Source organism: Dermochelys coriacea, chromosome 10 (assembly GCF_009764565.3).
Source record: "Dermochelys coriacea isolate rDerCor1 chromosome 10, rDerCor1.pri.v4, whole genome shotgun sequence".
Lineage (NCBI taxonomy): Eukaryota > Metazoa > Chordata > Testudines > Dermochelyidae > Dermochelys > Dermochelys coriacea.
Genome location: NC_050077.1, coordinates 45650865 through 45672377, shown reverse-complemented (window position 1 = coordinate 45672377; position 21513 = coordinate 45650865). Strand labels below are relative to the sequence as shown.

At 55.6% G+C, this 21513-nt stretch overlaps 1 protein-coding gene across 9 annotated transcripts in view; it reads right to left on the bottom strand.

Annotated features, from left to right (window-relative positions):
• Nucleotides 1-21513, bottom strand: part of ZNF609 (zinc finger protein 609) — a 125437-nt gene that overhangs the window by 4392 nt on the left and 99532 nt on the right. For all 9 annotated transcript variants that reach the window (XM_038419752.2, XM_043494248.1, XM_038419751.2 and 6 more), the window contains 4 exons: nucleotides 9438-9525; nucleotides 5741-8090; nucleotides 1273-1639; nucleotides 327-502 (listed from right to left, as the gene is read on the bottom strand). In XM_038419752.2, the coding sequence (XP_038275680.1) occupies nucleotides 327-502; nucleotides 1273-1639; nucleotides 5741-8090; nucleotides 9438-9525 (2981 nt within the window). The remainder of the gene's footprint in view (nucleotides 1-326; nucleotides 503-1272; nucleotides 1640-5740; nucleotides 8091-9437; nucleotides 9526-21513) is intronic.

Below are 21513 nucleotides of genomic sequence, written 5' to 3'. Positions count from 1 at the left end.
CTGGTGATTAGTGCACGGGATGAAGTTGCCCCGTCACTGACTCACTGGGTGACCTGGGCCTTGGTTTCCACCCTGCAGGCTGGGGTTACCGCCCAGGGCACCATAGGCCAGCACATGCAGCGCTGGGGTCCTGGGCCTTCCAGGGGTCTCCCGTGGCGGGTCTGGGACAGCCTGTGCCAGAGTAACTCCCCATAAGCACCCCCCATAGCCGGGCCAGGAGGAAGCACTGAGTGGGGGTCTCACTCTCAGGGCAGCTGCAGGCAGAAGGGCTTGGACCCCTGTTCCCATCGGGCCCCCAGCCCAGGGAAGCCCCATCCCACCCTCACCGTGGGAGACTTGCTCTTGTAGTGGCTGGCATGCTGCTGCAGGATGTCCAGGGCCTTGGACTCCGAGCTGGGTTTGCAGCTCACACTGGGGCTGGCTCGCGCCTTGTCACCGTCCTCACTCCCGGAGGCCTTGCTGCCATATGGGGAGAAGGAATAGCTGGAGGGCAGGTAGGATCCTGTGGGGGGAGAGGCCAGTCAGAGCCAGGGGGAGGGAATGCCAGCACTAGCCCCACACAGGCCTCCCACCCCCAGGCTGTCTGCTGGGAGGGCGCTCCTGCCATCTGAGCTCAGGCTGACAGCGGCACGCGGCACTGTGCCAAGGCAGAGAATCAGGCACATGGGCTCGGCAGAGACGCTCCCGCAGGCCACCCGTAACAAGGAGCATGAGCCAGCACGGCCCTCCTGCGCCCAGGAATGTCTGCCCACCCAGCTAGCCAGCCGGCTGACAGCTGGAGGACCAGCCTGTAGCCCCTGCCCTGCAGCACATGCGGTACTACCAAAAGCTGCTGCACCATCACTCTGCCACCCTGCTGCTGGGGCTGGGCCTCTGGCAGGGCCAAGGGCTCCCGGGAGAAGGGCCGAAACCCATCCTGCGCCTGCATTCACTTCTGCAGCCATCCTAGCCGCATGCAATCCACCCCTTCCCGCCCAGCCCCGAGCTGCTGATCCGTTCCTGCGCACAGGGAGCAGCAGCTGTGGGGACTCCTGCCAAGCTCAGCCATTGGGGACCCTCCCAGAGGCACCAGCCTGAGGCTGTGGTGGCTGGGTTATTGTGGTGGAACAGCACCACTCAGCTCGCTGCACCCAGCCCCTCAATGGTTGACTCAGGTCCCGAGACACACGCCTCCCCCATGGGGTGAGCTCTCCCCAGCCTGCTGCCTAATCTACTCCTCTGGCTGGGCCTGGGGCCAGCGGGTAACCCCCAGCACAGCGGCTGCGCCCATACCTGGGTAGTTCTGCATCATGACAGTTGGCATGCCCCGGTAGCTGGGGTGGTTGGGGTCATACGACTGGCTGTAGGAGTAGCCGTGCATGTAGGGGATGTAGGACTGATGTTGGGTGAGGGGCGAAGACACGGGGACGTGGACGCTGGGTCTGGGGTCTTTCCCCACCATGCGGGACTCCTCAGGGGACGTCAGTTTGCATTCAGAGCTTGTGCTCTCCTTCCCATCCTCCTTAGGGCCGGTCTCTTTGCTTCGGCTCCTTTCTTCCTTCAACTTCCTGTCCCTCTCCTCTTTCCACCTCTCGTCCTCGCTCTTGAGCTCCGAGTACTTGGCAGGATAAACGTAGGTCCACATCCTGGGCTCCGCTTCCTGCGTCAACCAAAGAGCTCATTAGAGTCACTGCATCTCAGCGCTGCACCGTGCGGCCGTGGCCCTGGCATTCACCACCATGCTGCTCCCCCGGGCGAGCCAGAGGGCGATGGGCACCACAGGTTGCGGGCCAGACGGTGACATGGGAAGGTGGCTGCGGCCTCTCCAAGCCAGCGTCTCCCCCCACTCCCAGCAAAGCACTTTGCCACTCACACTACCATCAGCAAAATGACAGGCTGGGCACCAAGGGCACCCATAGCTCCCTCTCACTTCAAGAGCCACTGACCCACCACGCAGGGTGGGCAGCCAATGCTCTCCCCCCACAACATGACCGGTGCCTGCTGGCCTGAAAAGTGATAGGAGCCTTAAAGGGCAAGGGAGCAGAGGGTGAGGCAGAAGAAGGGAGAGGAGAGTGGGCGTGGAAGGAGAATGCCCCATCAGCCTTGTCCGTCTCCCCCAGAGGCCAGATGACTCTGACGGCTTCTCTCCAGTCCCATGTCCCAATTCTGACATCACTGGCCCTTTGGGGCTCAGGTGGCCAGCGTAGCAAGCAGCCCCGTAGGGGACCTGGCCGTTCCTGCCTCAGCACTAGTCTGTTGGCACCCGTGGCCCCCAGCCCATTCTCATGGACTGCACAGGTTTGCTTTGCTGACCCAGCTAGCAGTTCCCATGCTCCTTGGCCAGCTGCTTTTCTGATGTAAATCCAGCTGGGACCAAGCTTGTGGCAACAATTCAAATCAGAGGGGAGTGAACATAAGAACGGCCATACAGGGTCAGACAAAAGTCCATCTAGCCCAGTGTCCTGTCTTCTGACAGCGGCCAATGCCAGGTGCCCCAGAAGGAATGAACAGAACAGGTAATCATCAAGTGATCCATCCCATCGCCAATTCCCAGCTTCTGGCAAACAGAGGCTAGGGACATCATCCCAGCCCATCCTCGCTAATAGCCATTAAAGCACCTATCTTCTGTGATTTTATCTAGTTCTTTTTTGAGAACTGTTATAGTCTTGGCCTTCACAATATCCTCTGGCAAAGAGTTCCATAGGTTGAATGTTTGTTGTGTGAAGAAATACTTCCTTTAGTTTGTTTTAAACCTGCTGCCCATTAATTTCATTTGGTGACCCCTAGTTCTTGTGTTATGAGGAGTAAATAACACTTTCTTATTTACTTTCTCCACACCAGTCATGCTATTATAAACCTATATTATATCCCCCTTTAGTCGTCTCTTTTCCAAGCTGAAGAGTTCCAGTCTTATTAATCTCTCCTCATATGGAAGCTGTTCCATGCCCCTAATCATTTTTATTGCCCCTTTCTGAACCTTTTCCAATTTCAGTATATCTTTTTTGAGATGGGGTGACCACATCTGTATGCAGTATTCAAGGTGTGGGTGTACCATGGATTTATATAGAAGCAATATGATATTTTCTGTCTTATTACCTACCCCTTTTTCCTAATGATTCGCAACATTCTGTTTGCGTTTTTGACTGTCGCTGCACAATGAGTGGATGTTTTCAGAGAACTATCCACAATGACTCCAAGATCTCTTTCTTAAGTGGTAACAGCTAATTTAGACCCCATCATTTTATACGTAAAGTTGGGATTATGTTTTCCAATGTGCATTACTTTGCATTTATCAACATTGAATTTCATCTGCCATTTTCTTGCCCTGTCACCCAGTTTTGTGAGATCCCTTTGTAAGTCTTCGCAATCTGTTTTGGACTTAACTACCTTGAGTAGTTTTGTATCATCTCCAAATTTTGCCACCTCACTATTTACCCCTTTTTCCAGATCATTTATGAATATGTTGACAGCACTGGCCCCAATACAGAGCCCTGTGGGACACCCCTATTTAACTCTCTCCATTGTGAAAACTAACCATGTATTCCTACCCTTTGGCTCCTGTCTTTTAACCAGTTACTGATCGGTGAGAGGACCTTCCCTCTTAACCCATGACAGCTTACTTTGCTTAAGAGCCTTTGGTGAGGCAGGGACCTTGTCAAAAGCTTCTGAAAATACAAGTACACTATTTCTACTGGATCACTCTTGTGCACATGCTTGTTGACCCCCTCAAAGAATTCTACTAGATTGGTGAGGTATGATTTCCCTTTACAAAAACCATGTTGTTCTTTACTGTAGTTTCAATCAATTTGCCCGGTACTGAAGTTAGACTTACTGGCCTGTAACTGCCGGGGTCACTTCTGGAGCCCTTTTTTAAAAATTACTGTCACATTAGCTATCCTCCAATCATCTAGTACAGATACTGATTTAACTGATAGGTTATATACCAAAGTTAGCAGTTCGGTAATTTCACATTTGAGTTCCTTTAGAACTCTTGGGTGAATACCATCTGGTCCTCATGACTTGTCACTGTTTAATTTATCAATTTATTCCCAAACCTCCTCTATTGGCACCTCAGTCCGGGACAGTTCCTCAAAAAGAAAGGCTCAGGCGTGGTAATCTCCTTCACATCCTCAGCTGTGAAGACCAATGCAAAGAAAATTCTTTTAGTTTCTCTACAATGGCCTTAACGTCCTTGAGTGCTCCTTTAGATGTTGATCGTCCAGTGGCCCCACTGGTTGTTTAGCAGGCTTCCTGCTTCTGATATACTTAAAAACATTTTTGCTGTTACTTTTTGAGTCTTTAGCTAGCTGTTCTTCAAATTCTTTTTGGCCTTCCTAATTATATTTTTACACTTCATTTGCCAGAGTTTGTGTTCCTTTCTATTTTCCTCACTAGGATTTATCTTTCACTTTTTAAAGGATGCCTTTTTGCCTCTCACTGCTTCTTTTACTTTGTAGCTTAGCCACAATGGCACTTTTTTGGTTCTCTACTATGTTTTTTAATTTGGGGTATACATTTAAGTTGAGCCTCTATTATGGGGTCTTTAAAAAGTTTCCATCCAGCTTGCAAGGATTTCACATTTGGCACTGTACCTTTTAATTTCTGTTTCACTAACTTCCTCATTTTTGTGTAGTTCCCCTTTCTGAAATTAAATGCTACAGTGCTGGGCCACTGTGGTGTTTTCCCTGCCACAGGGATGTTAATTATATTATGGTCACTATTACCAAGCGGTCCAGCTATATTCACCTCTTGGACTGGATCCTGTGCTTCACTTATGACTAAATCAAGCACTGCCTCTCCTCTTGTGGGTTCAAGGACTAGTTGCTCCAAGAAGCAGTCTTTTAAGGTGTCAAGAAATTTTATCTCTGCATCCCGTCCTGAAGTGACATGTACCCAGTCAACATGAGGATAGTTGAAATCCCCCATTATTACTGAGTTTTTTTTGTTTTTATAGCCTCTCTAATCTCCCTGAGCATTTCATAGTCACTATCACCATCCTGGTCAGGTGGTCGGTAACATATCCTACTGCTATATTCTTATTATTCAAGCATGAAATTACTATCCACAGAGATTCTATGATACAGTTTGGTTCATTTCAGATTTTTACTTCATTTGACTCTGCGCTCTCTTTCATATATAGTGCCACTCCCCCACCAGCACGACCTGTTCTGTCCTTCCAATATATTTTGTACCCTGGTATTACTGTGTCCCATTGATTATCCTCATTCCACCAAGTTTTTGTGATGCCTATTATATCAATATCCCCATTTAATATGAGGCACTCTAGTTTACCCATCTTATAGTTTAGACTTCTAGCAATTGTATATAAGCACATTTATATATAAGCACTCCTTACTTTTTAGCTGCCTGCCATTACATGATGTAATTGAATGGGACTTTCATATGACTGGTTCTCATCGGATCCTACTCTTTCCTGCAAGGGAGGCAAGTGGCAGGGGAGGTTCAACCCCACCAACAGCCTGAAAGCCAGGGAGAGGGGAGATACGGCCCCCATGGCCTGGCAGGAGAGGGGCTCCAGCCAGGCAGCTGCCCCCCCACTGCATTGTGAGGAGCTCCCTTCCTTCCTCGCCTGAGCAGACAAGGGGGACATGCTCCAGCTGCTGCAGGAAGGGGCCGTGATATGGAGGATATGGAAGAGAAGCACTGCCCTGGCCATCCGTGCCCGAACCCTTCTGCCCATCACTCCATCCCCTGCCAGCATCTTGCTGCCCTCAGTGTGTCCCCGGGTGGCAGCGTTTACCTGTCTGTACCAGAGGACGGGGTCCACCTCTGCCTGCCTGCCACACTCCGCACCCGCTTTCGACTCCGCCGTCTCCTTCCCCAGGTGGCTGGCCTCGGCCAGCTTCACCTTGAGTCCCTCGGCCACCTGGCTGGGGACCTTGGAGGAGTCCTCCAGCTTGGGGATAATCACTGACTTGGCCATGTCAGCAGCCCCCGGCTCCTTGGCCTTGCTCAGCCCCGATTTCACCAGGTCCGTGAGGCTAGGGGCTTTCGTGAGTGTGGGAGGGACGGACGGCTTCTGCTTCCAGTCCTCCTTGAGGGCTGCCTCCCTCTCCTTCAGGCCCAGCTCTGCTTTCTTCTCCAGCCCGCGGGGCTGCTGCTGCTCCAGGCTCTGCCTTTGCTTCTGCTGCTCCTCGTACTGTTGCCGGTAGGCCGGGCTGGTGCTCAGCAGGTGGGCGTGGTAGCCTTGCTCGCTGTAGCCGTAGGGGGGCACGTAGGCGTACTGGTTGTAGTAGAGGGACTGCATGTACATGTTGGGGCGCTGCTGGATGACTGAGGGCTGCTGGCTGGAGCTGCTGAGCTCCACCTTCTTCTCCTCGCAGCCTTCGCTCTTCACCTTCACCTCCGGGCTCTCTTGCTCCTCGTCCTTCTTCAACTTCAAGGGCTGGCTCTCCACGGCAGCTTGGCTGCTGGGGTTCATGGACCCAGGGCTTGACTGGGGGTAGCCCGGGGAATAGTACGCTTCAAAGCCTTGGTAGTAGGGGGAGTCCTTGCTCTGCGCCTGGGGAGGGAAAAGCGCTTTCTTTGCGCCTTCCTTGACCAGCTGCTCAGGGTCCTTGGCCTTCATGCTCTCCAGCTTGCCCTCCCCATCCTCCCCCGCATCCGAGATGTCGGAATAGGCCGGGCTGTTGGTTTTCACTGAGCCCGCCTCCGCCCCGTTCTGGGTAACCACGTGCAGCGGGGTCATGGGCTGAGCTGGGGCCGCAGCAGCAGCATTCTCCAGCCTGCTAGCGCCCCCGATGGACGGGCTCGGCGCGTTGTCCGTGAAACTGTAGATCTTATCTGCCTCAGCCTTGATGCTGGCGAGCCGGCTCTGGTGTGGGTCAGATGAACCATTCAGGAGGCCCTCCCCTTTTGTCCCGAGCTCCCCAGATTCCCCTCGGAAGGGACTTTTGCCCTCCTCCACTCGGCAAACTTTTCCAGGAGTCTGGGGGTTTTCGACCTCTTTGGACTCCTTTTTCTTCTTGTCCTTCTTCTTCTTGTCCTTGGAAGGGGTCAGGGCAGGGTTGACCGTGAAGGGCTCCCCCATGACCGTGGGCTTTGGCTGGATGGGCTTGAGCTGGGGGCTGCTGGGCATGGCCTGGACTACGGTGGCAGTCAAGGCGGCAGAAGAGCCGGGGCTGGCTGTGGTGAAGGTGGCCGTCTGGAAGGTGTAGATCTGCTGTGGGGGAATAGCAGGAGCAATGGGTCTGGCGGACTTTAAGCTTTTGGAAGGGAGCTTGTCTGGCTTAGCACCAGCTGGCTTCTTGCACTTCTCCTTGTCAAGGCATCTCTTCTCTAGCGACTCAAAGCCATCGTTGCTCGTCTCGTCCGCCATCGAGGGGCCATCTTCGGAGCCGTCGTTGGACAGGGCTCCGGGATCCACGTCACCTTCTCCGCCCAGCTTCTTCTTGCAGGGGGCCTTGGTGCTGAACTTGCCGGACGGGGAGGGGCTGTGGGGCTCCAGCAGCCGCACCTTGGGCGTGGCCGATCGGGCCGGCGAGAGGGAGCCCTTTTGGGAGCCGTTGCAGCTGCCGATGTCAGTGTGAAGGGACGGCTCCTCGCCGCACTCGCTGTCCCCATCCGCCTCCGGCTTGCTGTCGTCGTCCGTGTGTGCATGGGCCTGGTGGTACTTCAGCCCGTTAATGTGCTTGTACTTCTTGTTACAATTGGGGTGAGGGCAGTCGATGAGGATGGGGGAGGGGCAGTTCCTGTCCAGGCCCACAGGCTCTACCTTGACCCCGGCTGGGGGCGCGGCTGCCGAGCCCATCGAGTTGGTGCGGATGCGCTTGCTGCCCTTGGAGTCCTCCGAGCTCGAGTTGAGCTCCATGTCGGAAAGGGGCTTGCTTTTCCGCTTGGTCACCGACGAGGGGCTGGCTTTCACATCCTCGGCAGTGCCACCGGGTGGGGGGCGGTGATCCAAGGAGGTCTGGCTCCCCCGGCGCCCTTTGCTGCTGGCCCCCGCCCGCGTCTTGCTACTGTTGCTGGTCCCTTTGCTGTCCGAGGCAGCGGCCATCTCGTTCACTGGCGTGTTGCTGTTGGGGCGCATGCGCTTGCCTCTGCCCCGGCCGTTCCGCATCTCCAGGTCACTGGTAGGAGAATCGCAGAACCTGGGGAGGAAACAACACACGGTCAGGACCAGCCGGAGCTCGGCATGCAGGACAGCGCACAGGCACACACCAGTGCCATGGCCAGAGCAGGGGGTATCCTGCGTAAGGAGCTCGGTCTCTGCTCAGCACAGTCACCCTGGAGGCTTCCCTGTACCCCACAATGCCCCGTGCTCCCTGCAAAGGAGGCTTACAGTACATGGGAGGGGGGAGCTGAGATGGGGGCAACAGCCACACACAGGTCAACGGGTCTCACCCTGGGGGTCTGCAGTGCAAACAGCACCAGCAAGGGGAGCTTGGGAGCCAGCCCCGGGGGAGTGGAGATACCTGGTGTTAAACAGACACACATGGGCCATGTGACACCAGACAATCACTTGGCTCAGAGAGGGAGCAATGGAACAGGAAGGAAACCAGGTGGGGGAATGGAAGGGCTCCCCCATTTACTGACTCCATTGAGGACAGTCAGACACAGCTGACTCTGAGGCTTGTCAATGCCCACCCCCAAGCCCAAGGCAACATGGGCACTGGTGAGCGACAGGAGGTGCTCTAAGAATGATGCCCGGCTTAGCGCTGCCCGTCCCAGCCAGGCCAGGAGGGGAGGGACACGCTCCTGGCCTGGTATAGCTGAGCCAGGGACCCCTCCACTGACAGACGGTCCCCGGCCCTCACACACAGGGCTGTCTATCCCCAGCTCCTCCACTCAGGCCATCAAGGCTGAAAGTCCAGGGCAGGGAGGCCAGGCAGTGAGTGAGGGCCCGAGCGCTTGGGGAAACCCTTGGTTCCCAGCCTCCCTGCTGAGAAACGTTGGGCATGTATGTCACTTACCTACCACCCTGTCTCCCCCCGAAACCCAGCGGGACTACAGGGGGAAAAGCAACCCCCAGAGCCTGCCTCTGAGCTTTCCCCAAAATGGCTAGCAAAGCTGTACTGCTGCTACTCAGAGAGCACTTCCAAGTGGGGGTTAGACCACCCTGCGTGCGCGTTGGAGGGGCCTCCCCAGTGCCCAGCTCTGCCTGCCGAGGGACAGGGCCCCTCAGGAACAGGTTGAATGGCTTGAGCCAACCCTAGCTTCAGTGGTCCAGAAACAGCAGAGGAAGCCTCTGCTCTTGTCCCCGAAATGGTGGAAGAGGTGGGGCCAGCTGAAAGCAGAAGTCCTGGCCCACGCTCACTGTCTGTCTGCTCGGAGGGGCCTGAGGGCCCTGCAGACAGGCTAGGATGGAGACCCAGACAGTGAGGGCCCTGTCCATGCACACTGCAGCTCCAGAGCCCTTCTGGGGAGCCCAGAGAGATGCGAGGACACTCTACAGTCGAGGGGCCCTGGACCAGCCCCTGAGCCTCCCGCACGCTTACCTGGGGGGCGCCCAGTCATGCTGCGTGCAATCCAGCAGCGTACCCACGTATGTCTTGTTCCTCCAGGTCACATTAACCACCAACATACCTGTAAGGCAAGGAGACAAGGTTACCCTCAGCCCCACTGGGAACCGGGGTTACACGCTGCGGGGTCCGGGGCAAACAGCTCCACACCCACCATGGGAGTGGCTGCGCTTTGGGTGGGAGCTGGGATCAACACCAAGCCAGGGCCGAGCTCTGCCCCGCCCAGAGCCATGACCAGTGTCCTGCTGTCTCAGAGGCTGCTTGGCAGCAGTGCAGTGGGCAAGGCGCCCAACGGGGCATTCGCCTTGGTGCTCGGGCCCACCCCAGGCTTTTCAACAGCAGAGAGCAGGGAGGGGAGCAGGTGGCCTGCTGGAGAGGGGCCTCAGCTGCACCACCAGTGAAGTTAGCTCAAGGGCCCACCCACTTCCCACCCTGCCCTGGAGCTGTGATGGCAAAGCCTAGTGGCCACAGGTGGCTGAGAGCAGAGCTGGGGACTCAGGGAGGAGACGACCCCACCAAAGGGGTGAGACCCCATAGGGAGGTGGGGCAGGGGATACACACAAAAGGAGCAGGGTTTCATCCTGGGGAGGGAGCAGAGCCCAGAGAAGCAATTGGCTCAGCATGAGTGTGGGGGCGACACAGGAGTGCAGTGCAGCTCCTGAGCCTATTGGCCCCGCCTCAGGGCCCCACAACTAGGAACACACTGACTCCTCTTCCCCACACCCAACAAACCACACCAGAGCCCTCAGCAGGTTGGTGCCACTATTGTGCAGCCCAAGGGGTACAGTGCTAGACAGGCACACACCATCTTAGCACAACTCCCACTGTATACAGGGTGCTTCTGAAAGTCCCAGCTCCCGGAGAAATGGGAATACACAAGAATCTCAGCCTGTGGCAAGGGAGGAAAGATAGGAAGTGACCCCCTAATAGCTTAGACACCAGAAGGCAAAGAGGAAGACCCAACATTTGTTATTTTTTAAACGTCTCCTAGTTGTTGATCTCTCAGGGCTGGCGCCACCATGTGAATGCTTGAGGGAGTGAAAGGAAGAGGGATATTGTGAACAGCTGGTGAACGCAGTCTTCTGGCCACTAGGTACCATGCTCTGCCACCAAATTCAGCGGAGGGCCAGCTTCCCATCCTTAGCTGCAGTTCGTTGTGTGCCACGGGCTGCCCCTAAACCAGGCCAAGTCAGCAGTGCTGACTGGACCGAGCCCATCACATGGGCACAGTGTGATCACACTGGCCACAGAAGGTTTTCATGAGCCCTTCTGTTCCAAAGGCAGCCGAGGCAGGGAGATCCCCACTGGGTGACAGCCCTGCACCCCTGGGCTGCCTGGCCCCAGCTCCAGAGGGACTCTCCAGCTATAAAATGGAGATACCTACTTCAGAGGGTGACGGGGAGGCTTAAGCACTGGAAAGCGCTCAGTGCCCCTTGGCTGAAAGGGGCTGCAGAAGGTAGGGTGACCAGATAGCAAGTGTGAAAAATAGGGATGGGCGGAGGGGAGGGGGTAATTGGTGCCTATATGAGACAAAGCTCAGAATATTGCGACTGTCCCTATAAAATCGGGACATCTGGTCACCCCTAATAGAAGGCAGTGTAGAGCCAGCAGGAAAAGGAAATACTGTGGGATGCAAGAGCTACCCAGCCTTTGCTGCAGGTTGCCAGCACTCCACTCAGTCACCTTCCAATCTCTCCCCACATGCTGCATTAGGGCAGCTAGCTTCACTCCCAGCCTGGAGTCCACTTCAGCTATCCCACCTTCTCAGGTCTCTTGTGGCCAGCGGGCTGCAAGTCCTTCTATAAGAAAGCAATTACGCTACATAATCTCGGGCCATTAGCAGAGAGAACTCAAGTGGATATTTCCTCCCAGCAATGGCCTGCTCCGATTACTGCATAACTAATTTGAACAGGAGCAGAGTCCATTGAACGGAGCGCATTTATCTGCGCAAGGTAGAACTTGGGAGATAGAAATCTCATTTACAAGGGCACATGACTGCAGCTAGATATATAGCCACACAGTATCAGAAGATGAATGGAGCTTGGCAAGTCCTGAACAGCTGTGCCTGAAGCACATTTATAAATCTTGGTCCGTATTTCCCTTGCTGTAATGTGGCGGTAGACAGCTGAGAAATACTATGTGAATCAAGGGACATTCACATAGCTGAGACCCAAAATACAGGCTTTATTTTAGCTGAGAAAGGAAGGAGCTAAAGTCCTAGCCCAGGAACAGAAAGGGCTCCAGGATTGGAGGTGTAATAGGAAAAGCCATTTTTTAGTTTTCTTTCAAACCTTTCCCGCATCACGCTGGCAACGCAAGCAGCAGCAGGTGGAGGAAAGATCTGCATAAGGGACTCAACTTCCAAGTTCAGTGACTGGTTCTGCCATCAATTCCTGCGTGACACCTCTGACCCTCACCCAGCAAACGAAGTGGGGACCTCCCCACCTCCCAGGAGAACTGCCAGAGTGTGCTGGTTAGCCGGTGAGGTACTCTGATACTAGAAGGATGTGAGCCAGGAAAAAGCCTATAAACCAGACAACAAACAGCACAGCGCTAATACAGGGGTTTTCCAGATGAGGCCTAAAATCACTCTGCCTTGCCCATCCTGCTCAATGGAAAGGGGATCCATACTTGATGGAAAAGGAGGAGTGTTAGGGGGTCCCTCAATGTTCAAAGCCACCTGATGAGGTCTGAGAGTCATGCAGTGAAACTGATTAGAAAGAGGGAGTGAAATTGCCCAGCTGAGTTTCTCAGCCCCGCAGCCAAACGCAAGAGTAAAGTGTGTAAGTGGGGAACCGCACATGGGAAGCCCACATTCATTATCAAAGTCTTGGGCAAGTGGCTCAAGGACGGAGATTAGAACCACCATCTTCAGCCGCTCACTGGCCCCTAACCTGTTCATTGTTACAGGATTACTCCAAGAAACACTTCAGTGTCCCTGCCTTATACGCACGATTTCAACCCCTGGCCCCTCTGTGGCCAGAAAGCCTCAGCCTTACTGCATGGATCTGTGACCCCCTAAGCACAGGGGGAGGGACAGAGCCTGGGCACAGAGCTTGGGGCCTAAATCCCATAGGCATCCCCTTTACCACAATCAGCATGTGGAGACTCAGAGGGAGTCCTGCTTTTAGCCCCCTCGGGGCCCACGTGACAAAGCTCCTGATGCCATGTTAATGAGCTCTTCATGACCGCGGAAGTGTCTTTACAGAAGTGGAGGCAGCTGGAGGTAGGGCTGCGGGGGAATGACCTCTAGCACTGTCATAGTTACAGGGATCTCCTTTTGCTAGTCTGGAATTCAAGGGTGTGGTCACAGAGCCTGCCCCAGCTGCTCACTACAGCCTTCCAGCTCTCCTCTCATCAGCCAGGGAACTGAACGCCCCTCTGAGCCAGGATCAGCTACTCTCCGCCTCCCACCTCAACAGGTCCCTAAGGAGGAGCCGGCATTCAGCACACGCCAGCTCAAGAGTTCTTTGAAGAAAACATGCCCCTTACAGCCTAAGCACTGGCTTCCTGCTACACTCTCCTGTGGAACGTCAGAAGTTAATTGTGTGACAAGACGCCAGGGGCTCCTCACATCCCTGCACTGGCTGGCGTGTGGATTAGGAAGGACGTTCTGGCAGCTTTCCCGCTGCCATGATCACAGGGGAGCTGAAGCAAGCCAGAGCCCTCAGCAGCGGCTGCAACTGCCCCCTTTCCCTCCACAAAGACACCCTCTCAGAGGGCTACCATTAACCCTTCTCACACACACTGCCCTGCATTTAATCCACTGCACCCAGCTGCACAAAACTCACCCTACTCCTCCAGTGGCAACGAGCTGGGACAACGTAAACCCCAGGGATGGCTTGTTAGCAGCATCTAACCCATAGACCCCACGACACGAGAGCTCAGCATGCATGCTGAGCCAGTGCCATCAATCCCGCCCTGCCTTCCACACTAACTCGCAGCACAGCGCCATGGCAAAGCCTCACTGAGGTTACTTCGTTAGGTTCCCTCGAGCCAGCAGATAACGAGGGCAGTGTCCCCGGGGCCCCATGGGGCAGTCTGATTGCAGTTGGCAGTTTGGGACTCGAGTGCCCCTAGCCATCACAGCTCTCAACTGCCCTCTCCTGGGCGTTAACGTCTCCAGCGCAATCCTCCATGAAGACGGGCTGCTCAGGCACAGCAAGGCTCAGCAAAGGCAGGATGCAGCCTGACACGCTACCATCCACCATGGGATGAGGGCAACAGCAGCCGGGAAACCATTCACTGGCAGCCCACCCCAGGGGAATGCTGGGGCTCACAGGAGCTCTCAGGTGTTTATGGTGTTTCTAGGGGAGACAGGAGTGGGAACATGCCAGCGGGGTGTGGGAATTCCAGGCCACCTCCTGTTCCCTCCAGAGTGCCTGGAGTGGGCCCAGTTGGGGGGAAGGGAGGGAGGGAGAATCAGCCCCGTAAGAGCAGCTCAGGAGGAAGCCAATGCAGGGGCCGAGGCCACGAGTGCCTGAACAATGCTCCCTGTACACTGGTGCAGGAGGAACGGTGCTTGAGGGGGGTTACAGAACAGAGCCTTCCCCCCCATTGGCTCCTGGACAGGGAGGGTAGGTTCAGGGCAATGCCCCGGGAAAGCAGCAGAATGAGACCAGCCCAGCACTGCAGTCCCTACTTGGGGAGTAAGTGCTCCTTCCACTGATTAGACTCTGGGCTCAGAGGCCCTCTCCTCCTGAATGGGGTGGGAAGGAGCAGAGGGAGCTCTGCTGGGCCCCACAGCACAGGGCTTGTGGAGCAGAGACAGTGGCAATTCCCTCCCGCAGCCTGCAGAGAGCAGCAAGTCCCTTCCCCCAGCACACATCCTGACCTGGGCAGGGGATGTCAGGACATTGCCTTGCCCTGACAACAGGAGGAACTGGCTACAGGCCTCCAGCTTGTTCCTCTGCTTCAAGGGCGGGGGGCTATGGCCAGCTGTGGAGCCAGCATGGCCACTCCAAAGATAGCGCGTGCAGGGGGTGGGTGCTCTCCGGGAACCCCCTCTAGCGCCCCCAAGAGACCAGCACTGCTCATGCACTGATGGCACAGTGGAGCCGTGTCCATGCAATGGAGACAGACAGTGACGCACATGACCATGCCGGCAGGAGGTGTGGACCTGCTCTGGACATGACACTGGCCTTGGGGAACAGAGCTATTCTGCTCTGGGTGGCTCACGCAGGCTGTATCATGCCTCTCCCCCTCCACCCCAAGGGCTCCAATTTCACCCTGCCCAGCTCTCCCTTTTGATTTGTCCACCCCATTCTCAGAATCTCGCTGCCTGTCTGGTACTCATGGCATCATCTCGCCCTACTCCAGTCACACAGTGCTGCTGGCTGTTGCTCCCTGCCCCCCCGCCCGCTATGCTGCCCTCTCTATTTGTCCTGTCTGCCCCGCTCCTCAGAGTTGTTCCACATCCTGGATCACACTATCTTTCGTGTGAACTAGAGCCATCTGCAGCGCTGCTCCAGGCTGAGGCCAGAGTCATCGGAGAGCCTCATGACATTCAAGTGGCTCTCCCTGGGGATGACTAGGCCAGAGGAGCAGAGCTGCCTCCTCATAGCCCTGAAGGTGCCCCGCCCATGCAGTGGGAGAGCTGCCAGCCCTTTGTGAACAGGTGCAGCAGTGAGCCCTAGGAGCCCTCATTGATGATCAAGCAGGCAGGCAGGGGCTCAGTCTCCACAGGAGACAGGGACAGTCTAACGCTGCATTTCAGGGCAGCCATTTGTTCACCCATACAGATGGAGGCCTGGCCACAGCTGCAAGGAAAATGAACCCACAGAGATGTTGCTTTGGTTTCCTAGGCCCTCCCCTACATAGGGGGCATAAGCTACACTTGAGCTGATTTGTGAGTGGAATAAGGCCAGCCACAGCATTCCCCGCCCCAATCCCACTGCAGACAAGGACATAGGGCAGGTCACAGGAACAGCGAACCTGGTTGCTGACTAGCCTGTACGTGCTCACCTCCTGCTCAGCGGTTGGGGAGCGTAGGTGACAAGGCATCTGTGGTAACCCAAAGCCCTCCCAGCTGTTGGCCAGAGAACTGCAGCGGAGAGAGAGGAAGTGTCACACTGCTCTCCTTTCCCCCACTGCACGTCAATCACTGCACCCCCCGTCTCTGCACAAGAGGCTCCCCAGGCCTCGGCTGGGTGTAGAGCTGCCACTGCACATGCTTGCGCAGTCAGCGTCTCCCGCCACGCACCTGGGCACGGCCCCTTAGCTCCCTGCCCTCGGAAGCGGCTACAACCCCTTCCCCACTTCTACCCAGCCTCCCTCATGCTCCAGGAGGCAGAGAAATCAAATGTCAAATCAGGCTGACAGCATCTCAAGTGGGTTCCAGTTCATGTTTCTGCCTCCTCTTTACTCCAGATCAGTGCTTTTCTGTGGACTCCAGGACAAGAAGCCCATGAGGCCAGGCAGAGAACAGAAGGTAAAGGCTGTGTGGTCACTGAGTCGGAGTCTACATTCAGTGGCAGCTGTCCTCCAGGCTGCTCTTCCTTAGCATCACAGGGATGGCTGCATCACGCTTGAATTAGAGGATGCTCCTGCTTCACAGGCATCTATTTGACACCTGTTCTCCTCTTCCTGAGGTCACAGAGCCACTCCCTGGAATGAACACCAACAGCCAAAGGCATCTTGTTTAAAGTGTTCAGAGCTTACAGAGCTGGGGTTCCCAGATGCTAAGTGCTAATGCTGGTGCCAGGAGAGGGGAGGGGAGGGGAGAGGAAGGTTGTGTCCATCAGGAGAATGAAATGCCAGAACAAAGGGAAATGGACAGACCCCTGTCTAGGATCTGCTTAGAAAATACGGCATTGATTCTAGGGCAAGCTTCTCCCTGGTGGGAGACAAAAACAGCAGAACAAGGCAAGTCTGCAAGAAAAAGTGTAAATGGCAAGTCCCAGGGACAGTAGGGACGACCAGCTCCGAGTGTGCTGGGCATTTCTCCTGCATCTTCCCCAGACCTCGAACAGCGAGTTATCTCCAATCTGCCACTGGGAAACGGAGGTACTGAGAGGGGCAGTTAAATGCTGACGCTCACCCAATGAGGCAGTGGCAGAGCTAGGAGATTTACAGTCTCTTCCTGACTCCCAGTCTTGTGCTCAGACCCCCAGGCCCAATTTGCCCCCGTCGGGGGGGGGGGGGGCACTTCTGAGAAGCATCTCATGACCACTTTTGGTTCGCGACCTGCTAAAAAGGGGCTGTCGGCAGTTTGCATCCTTCCACCCATGCACACCTGCAGCACAGAAGAAACAACCTGCACAAAAGAAATCAGCATGCTGCGGGGCTGGGCGCGGTGTACCGAGGCCCCGCTCCAGCCCAAAGGTAGGCTACATTTCAGCCCTGGAGGAAGCGCCTCATGTTTTCTGCTGAGCTGTGTTTTGCATCCACCTTCTCCGACACAAGTACCTGTGTACCATGACATCATACTCCCCGGGGCCAGGCGGCAGGTCCAGTGGCACCTGCTCCCCAGGGAGGGAGATAGTGTGGGGCTGCCAAACCCAGCAAATTGGACCTCCTGGAACTTCCATTAAGTTACGGAACAAAAATAGAGCACTCCTGCAATTCGTCTGTTACATTCCCAACCTGCACCAGCTGGGATTTATTAGCAATGACGTCAGAGGTTTCCCAGGCAACCCGCACATACACCCGAGAGAGCCTCTGAGGTGGCGATCGAAACAGCAGAACTCGTGTTCCACGGGGCATGGTGCCCGCATGGCAGGAAAAGCGAAGTACTCAAACTGTGGGCCCCCCCCAGCACTGGTACGTCTCAGGCAAGGCTGGTTTAAGGCCAGTGCTGGCAGCATGACAGACACAGGCCTGGGCTCTCACCCTCCACCCAGGGTGCCCAGAGCATGGCCTGATGAGGCCTGTACTTGTACCAAGGGTCAGAGTGCAGATCCAGGAGTGCTGCCTGCAGAGCTCACCCTTTGTTCTCTCTTGGCCCTGTTTTAGCTTCACTGCTCGGAACTCAGCCAACAAGCAGCTGCTAGGCAGCTAGCAGGGAAGATACCAACCAATGCAGTTAGGGTCACTTACGGAGGGGGCTGGAGGTGCAAAAGTGTGCTTGGGCTTCAGGCCAGCTGCCAACGTGGTCCCAGCATCGGAGTCTGAGCAACCTGCTCTGTAGGGTACCTCGGTGCAGCCTCCTGCCCAGCTCGGGGCAGCTATGCAGCCAGCTCCACAGAGATGGTCTCTGCCAACAGCCCCTTGTAACACAGACACCCTGTGCAGGAGGCAGGACACCCACTAGCTAGAAGCATACAGAGCAGCTGTGACAATGCGGGTGCTCTCTGATAACGAACGTTGCCCCTGGATCGGTCAGCAGCATGTGGGGGGGAGGGGGTCTGTCTGTATCACATGGGAACACTTCTGTCACCCGAGGGGACTGACAGGAGCAAAGCCTGCCCACCCAAGGAAAGGGAGAGGAGGCCCGTACTCACTGAGACTGACCGGGCGCGTAGCCATCATGGTTCGCGCCTGGTTGGCCCCCAAATTTTGAGCGAGGTGGGCCAGAGAGAGAACCAGGCAGAGACCCAAAAACCCAGGGGATGTGGACTTGTGACAGCAATGCACACTGGCTCGATTCTGTTCCTGTAGCCGATCTCCCATATCTTGTGGGGAAAGCAAATTAGACATGGTTAAATATGCAGGTTGGCTAGCAGTTGTTTTAAAATCCTTGGGTGTTTGTTTTTTCTCTCTCTCTCTCATGCTTTGCTACAACCTAGCAAATAAAACTCCTTTGTTTTCAGCAGGTTGTCGGCCACCATCACTAGTCAGAAGTGCCCGAACTCCGCTGGACCTGCAGGGTGTGCAGTCAGGTCCTGGTGTGAGCGGCAGAACCGGAGACTCAGACAGGTCTGGGATAGAGGCCAAATGCCCACGGGTGCACCTCAGGGAGACCAGAACAGAGCAGAGATGCAGCTATTCCTGTAACCATGACAGCAGCTCAGAGAGATCAAGGTAATGTCCGTGTCCTTGTTGAGCACAGAGGGGCAGGGAGTTTACAGGGCAGAATTAAGCAATTGAAGGACCTTAGAGCGAGTGACATCCTGTGTGCAGTAGAGATGGGCCTGATTCAAGCAACGGGAGAGGAGACAGGAGATAGAGGCGGGGCAGAAGGTGCGGGGGCAGGGCCTGATGGGAAGTGAGGGAAGAGGACGGGGTGAGATGGTAGGTGAGTGGAGGAGGCCGGGGGTGAGTCAGGGTGAGAGGAGAGATGGAGAGAACGCCTACAGCACACAGCTGCTGCCCATTTGGCAAGGTGGAAGCTGGCACCACTTGCCTTTTCCTCCTGGGATCTATATGCAGGGGCCCCACCAGCATGGCCTGCATTTAACAAGCCAGGTGCAGAGCCCTCTCCCCGCACAGTTGGTCAGGGGAAGCAGTGTAGATTAAGAGAGGCAGCGGCTTGGTTTATAATCCTAGAAGAAAGCCTGCTAATTAGAGCTGGGCTCCAGCGCCCAGCGAGATGAGCGCTGACAGCTGAATTTGCCTCAATGCCCGCCTGGAAAATTGTTCCATTTGCCTGCAATGATCTTTGAGAGCAGAACTGATCTCTGGTCACCTGAGTCTGGGCCTGGGGTTGCAGATTTCTGGGTGTGAGATGACAGTGATGGATCAGCCCCTGGGGGACGGCTCTCACTTAGCACAGCCATCATTTTACAACTTGCAAACAGCAACTGTCTGAATGGGCCCATGGCTTTGATAGCTTGCTGGACCAGGACCAGAGGGAGTCTGCCATGGGTTCATGTTCATTCAGGGGCTAGCTGCTTAGCTTCTGTTATTTCCAGTTTTGCTCCACGTCTCAGGCCATGGAAGTGTCTGAATGGGAAGGGAAAAGGAGAAACCAAAAACATCAGTCCTGCCTGCTTGTAGGAGCCTCCACCACCAGGACTTCCCCTGAACTCCAGGACCAAGGGATATGCAGGTACACATGCTAAAGACACCCTCCCGAGGAATTTGGTCTGAGGCAGCATGACTTAGGGGCCAGGCCAGCTTGGTTCTAGTCACTGTGACACTCCCCTTCTCTGTGTCAGGGGATGGAGGGGGATTTCTAAGTAAGATCAATACAGAGTGAAGTAAGTACTCGATCTGTCACCAGTTGATCCAGAAAAGACCAATCTCGTGATTCTCCGGAAAGCCACGTAACCCAAACCAACCCTCACTATTTCACACACACACACAAACACAGGTGACCCTGGCCCCACAGTACAGTCATTGCAAGCTTAGGAAGGGCTGTAAAACCTTCCAGAGAAAGCTGTCCAGGCATCCTGTGCTACTGCATCTATTAGCCTCTCTAGAGAGCTACTGCTGCCATCTGAGAGCATCTGGCAGTCCAGGCTGGCATCTGGGTATGAGATCTAGGGCCTAGGAAATAGCAGAGCATCCTACAATACATGTGTGAAGATATACACGCCACCTAAGAAGGAGCCCTCCCACTGGGGCACTGGATTCCAACTCAAGAGCCTTGGGTTCTGGGCCAGCTCTGCCATGGCCGACTGGGTGAGCTGGTGAACGTCCCTTCCTCTGCACCTCCATCCCCTCCTGCCAGCTGCACCATGTCTATTTAGGGTGTTAGCTCTTTGGGGAGTCCTATCTCTTACTCTAGGTTTGCACAGCACCCAGCACAACGGGCCTGAAGCTCAGCTGGGGCCTTGGTGCCACTGCACCACCACTAACAAACAGGAGAGTCTCCTGGGCTAACCACTAGCCCGGGGAAAGGAAAGAGGTGGCTGCTCGTCCCACCTCGGTCACAGGCTGGTGTGCTCTGCCCATCCCAAAGAACATGAGACACACCCAGGTGGCCACAACCTCAGCAGTAACCAGAACCAGGAGGAAAGAGCAATCAAGGCCAGCACTCAGGACCTATGAGCGCCCAGAGACGAGAGCCAGAGACCCCACAACAGCGGTAACCCAGCACAGCCAGCCTCTTCTCAAGCCCACTGAGGGGAGGGGCTCTGCGGTTATTTCTTCAATGGGTCTCTAGAAAACCCAAGTTCAAATCCACCCCTCTAGAGCCCTTCTAGCCCCTCACCTGCCTGGAGAGACAGCTTAGACCAGGTCCTCACTGGGCCCCTTTGCTGGGACATCAATGCTGGCTAAGGGTGCAATTTTTACACCAGCAAAAGCCCTCGTGTAGACACGGCAAAGCAGGGCTCGTGAGGGAACGGGCGTGAGCTGCCCCTGTGGAGCACTCTGTCACATACGCAGCCCTGCATGACTCAGAGGACTCCTTTGCTGCGTCTGCACTAGGAGGGTGTGCCGTGCCGGGAGAGCTGCACCTGTATCTCTGCACCAGCAGGTAAGCGAGGCCTTAGAGCTGCAGGGGGAGCGCAACCCCAAAGCACCAGCGAGGAGCTCACCAGTGCAGCATGTTTGGTGGTGCTTCCCGAGGAGCCAGGGAAGGATTTGGGGGAGCGAGGGGATGTCAACTCTGCCAAGCAAAGGACCAAAGTGATTGTCCCACTCTCCAGAGCAGTCTCTAGTGAGTACACCCGGCTAGGAAAGCATCGCTTGGCTGGATTAGGCTCCCAAGCCCTCTCTCTGTACATCAGGGCTGTATGTAAGACAGTGGGCGTGTTATTGGGGGAGATGAACAGCTACGGTTACCCAGTGCCCAGCAACACACTTGCAGCGAGGACAGGAGGGCTGCAGAGCAGAACCAGCCCCTATGCTTCAGCTGGAGGCTCCCACCACCAAAGCCAGCGCGCTGTGCTGACTCCCTTGCCAACCTGCCCCAGCCCACCACAGACACACTCAAAGCACCCAGCTCTCAGCGAGGAGCCATCGGGATGTTATTCCAGATTTACAAGCTTTAACGGGGAGCAGGGGCCCCCACAATCTGAGAGGGGTGGGGCTGGGATCAGTGGCGCCCCCCATTGTGAGGCAAAGTCACCTGCCCCCAGCACGGGTACCATCAGGGCCCCTTCAGCTCGGCCAGGAAGGCCAGCCTACTTCTGAGGAGAAGTTGTTGCTGCTAGTGACTGTAACTGTCACTTTCACTGTCTCCGGGGTAGGCTGAGCTGAGGGAAACCACAAGGCTGCCTTCTAC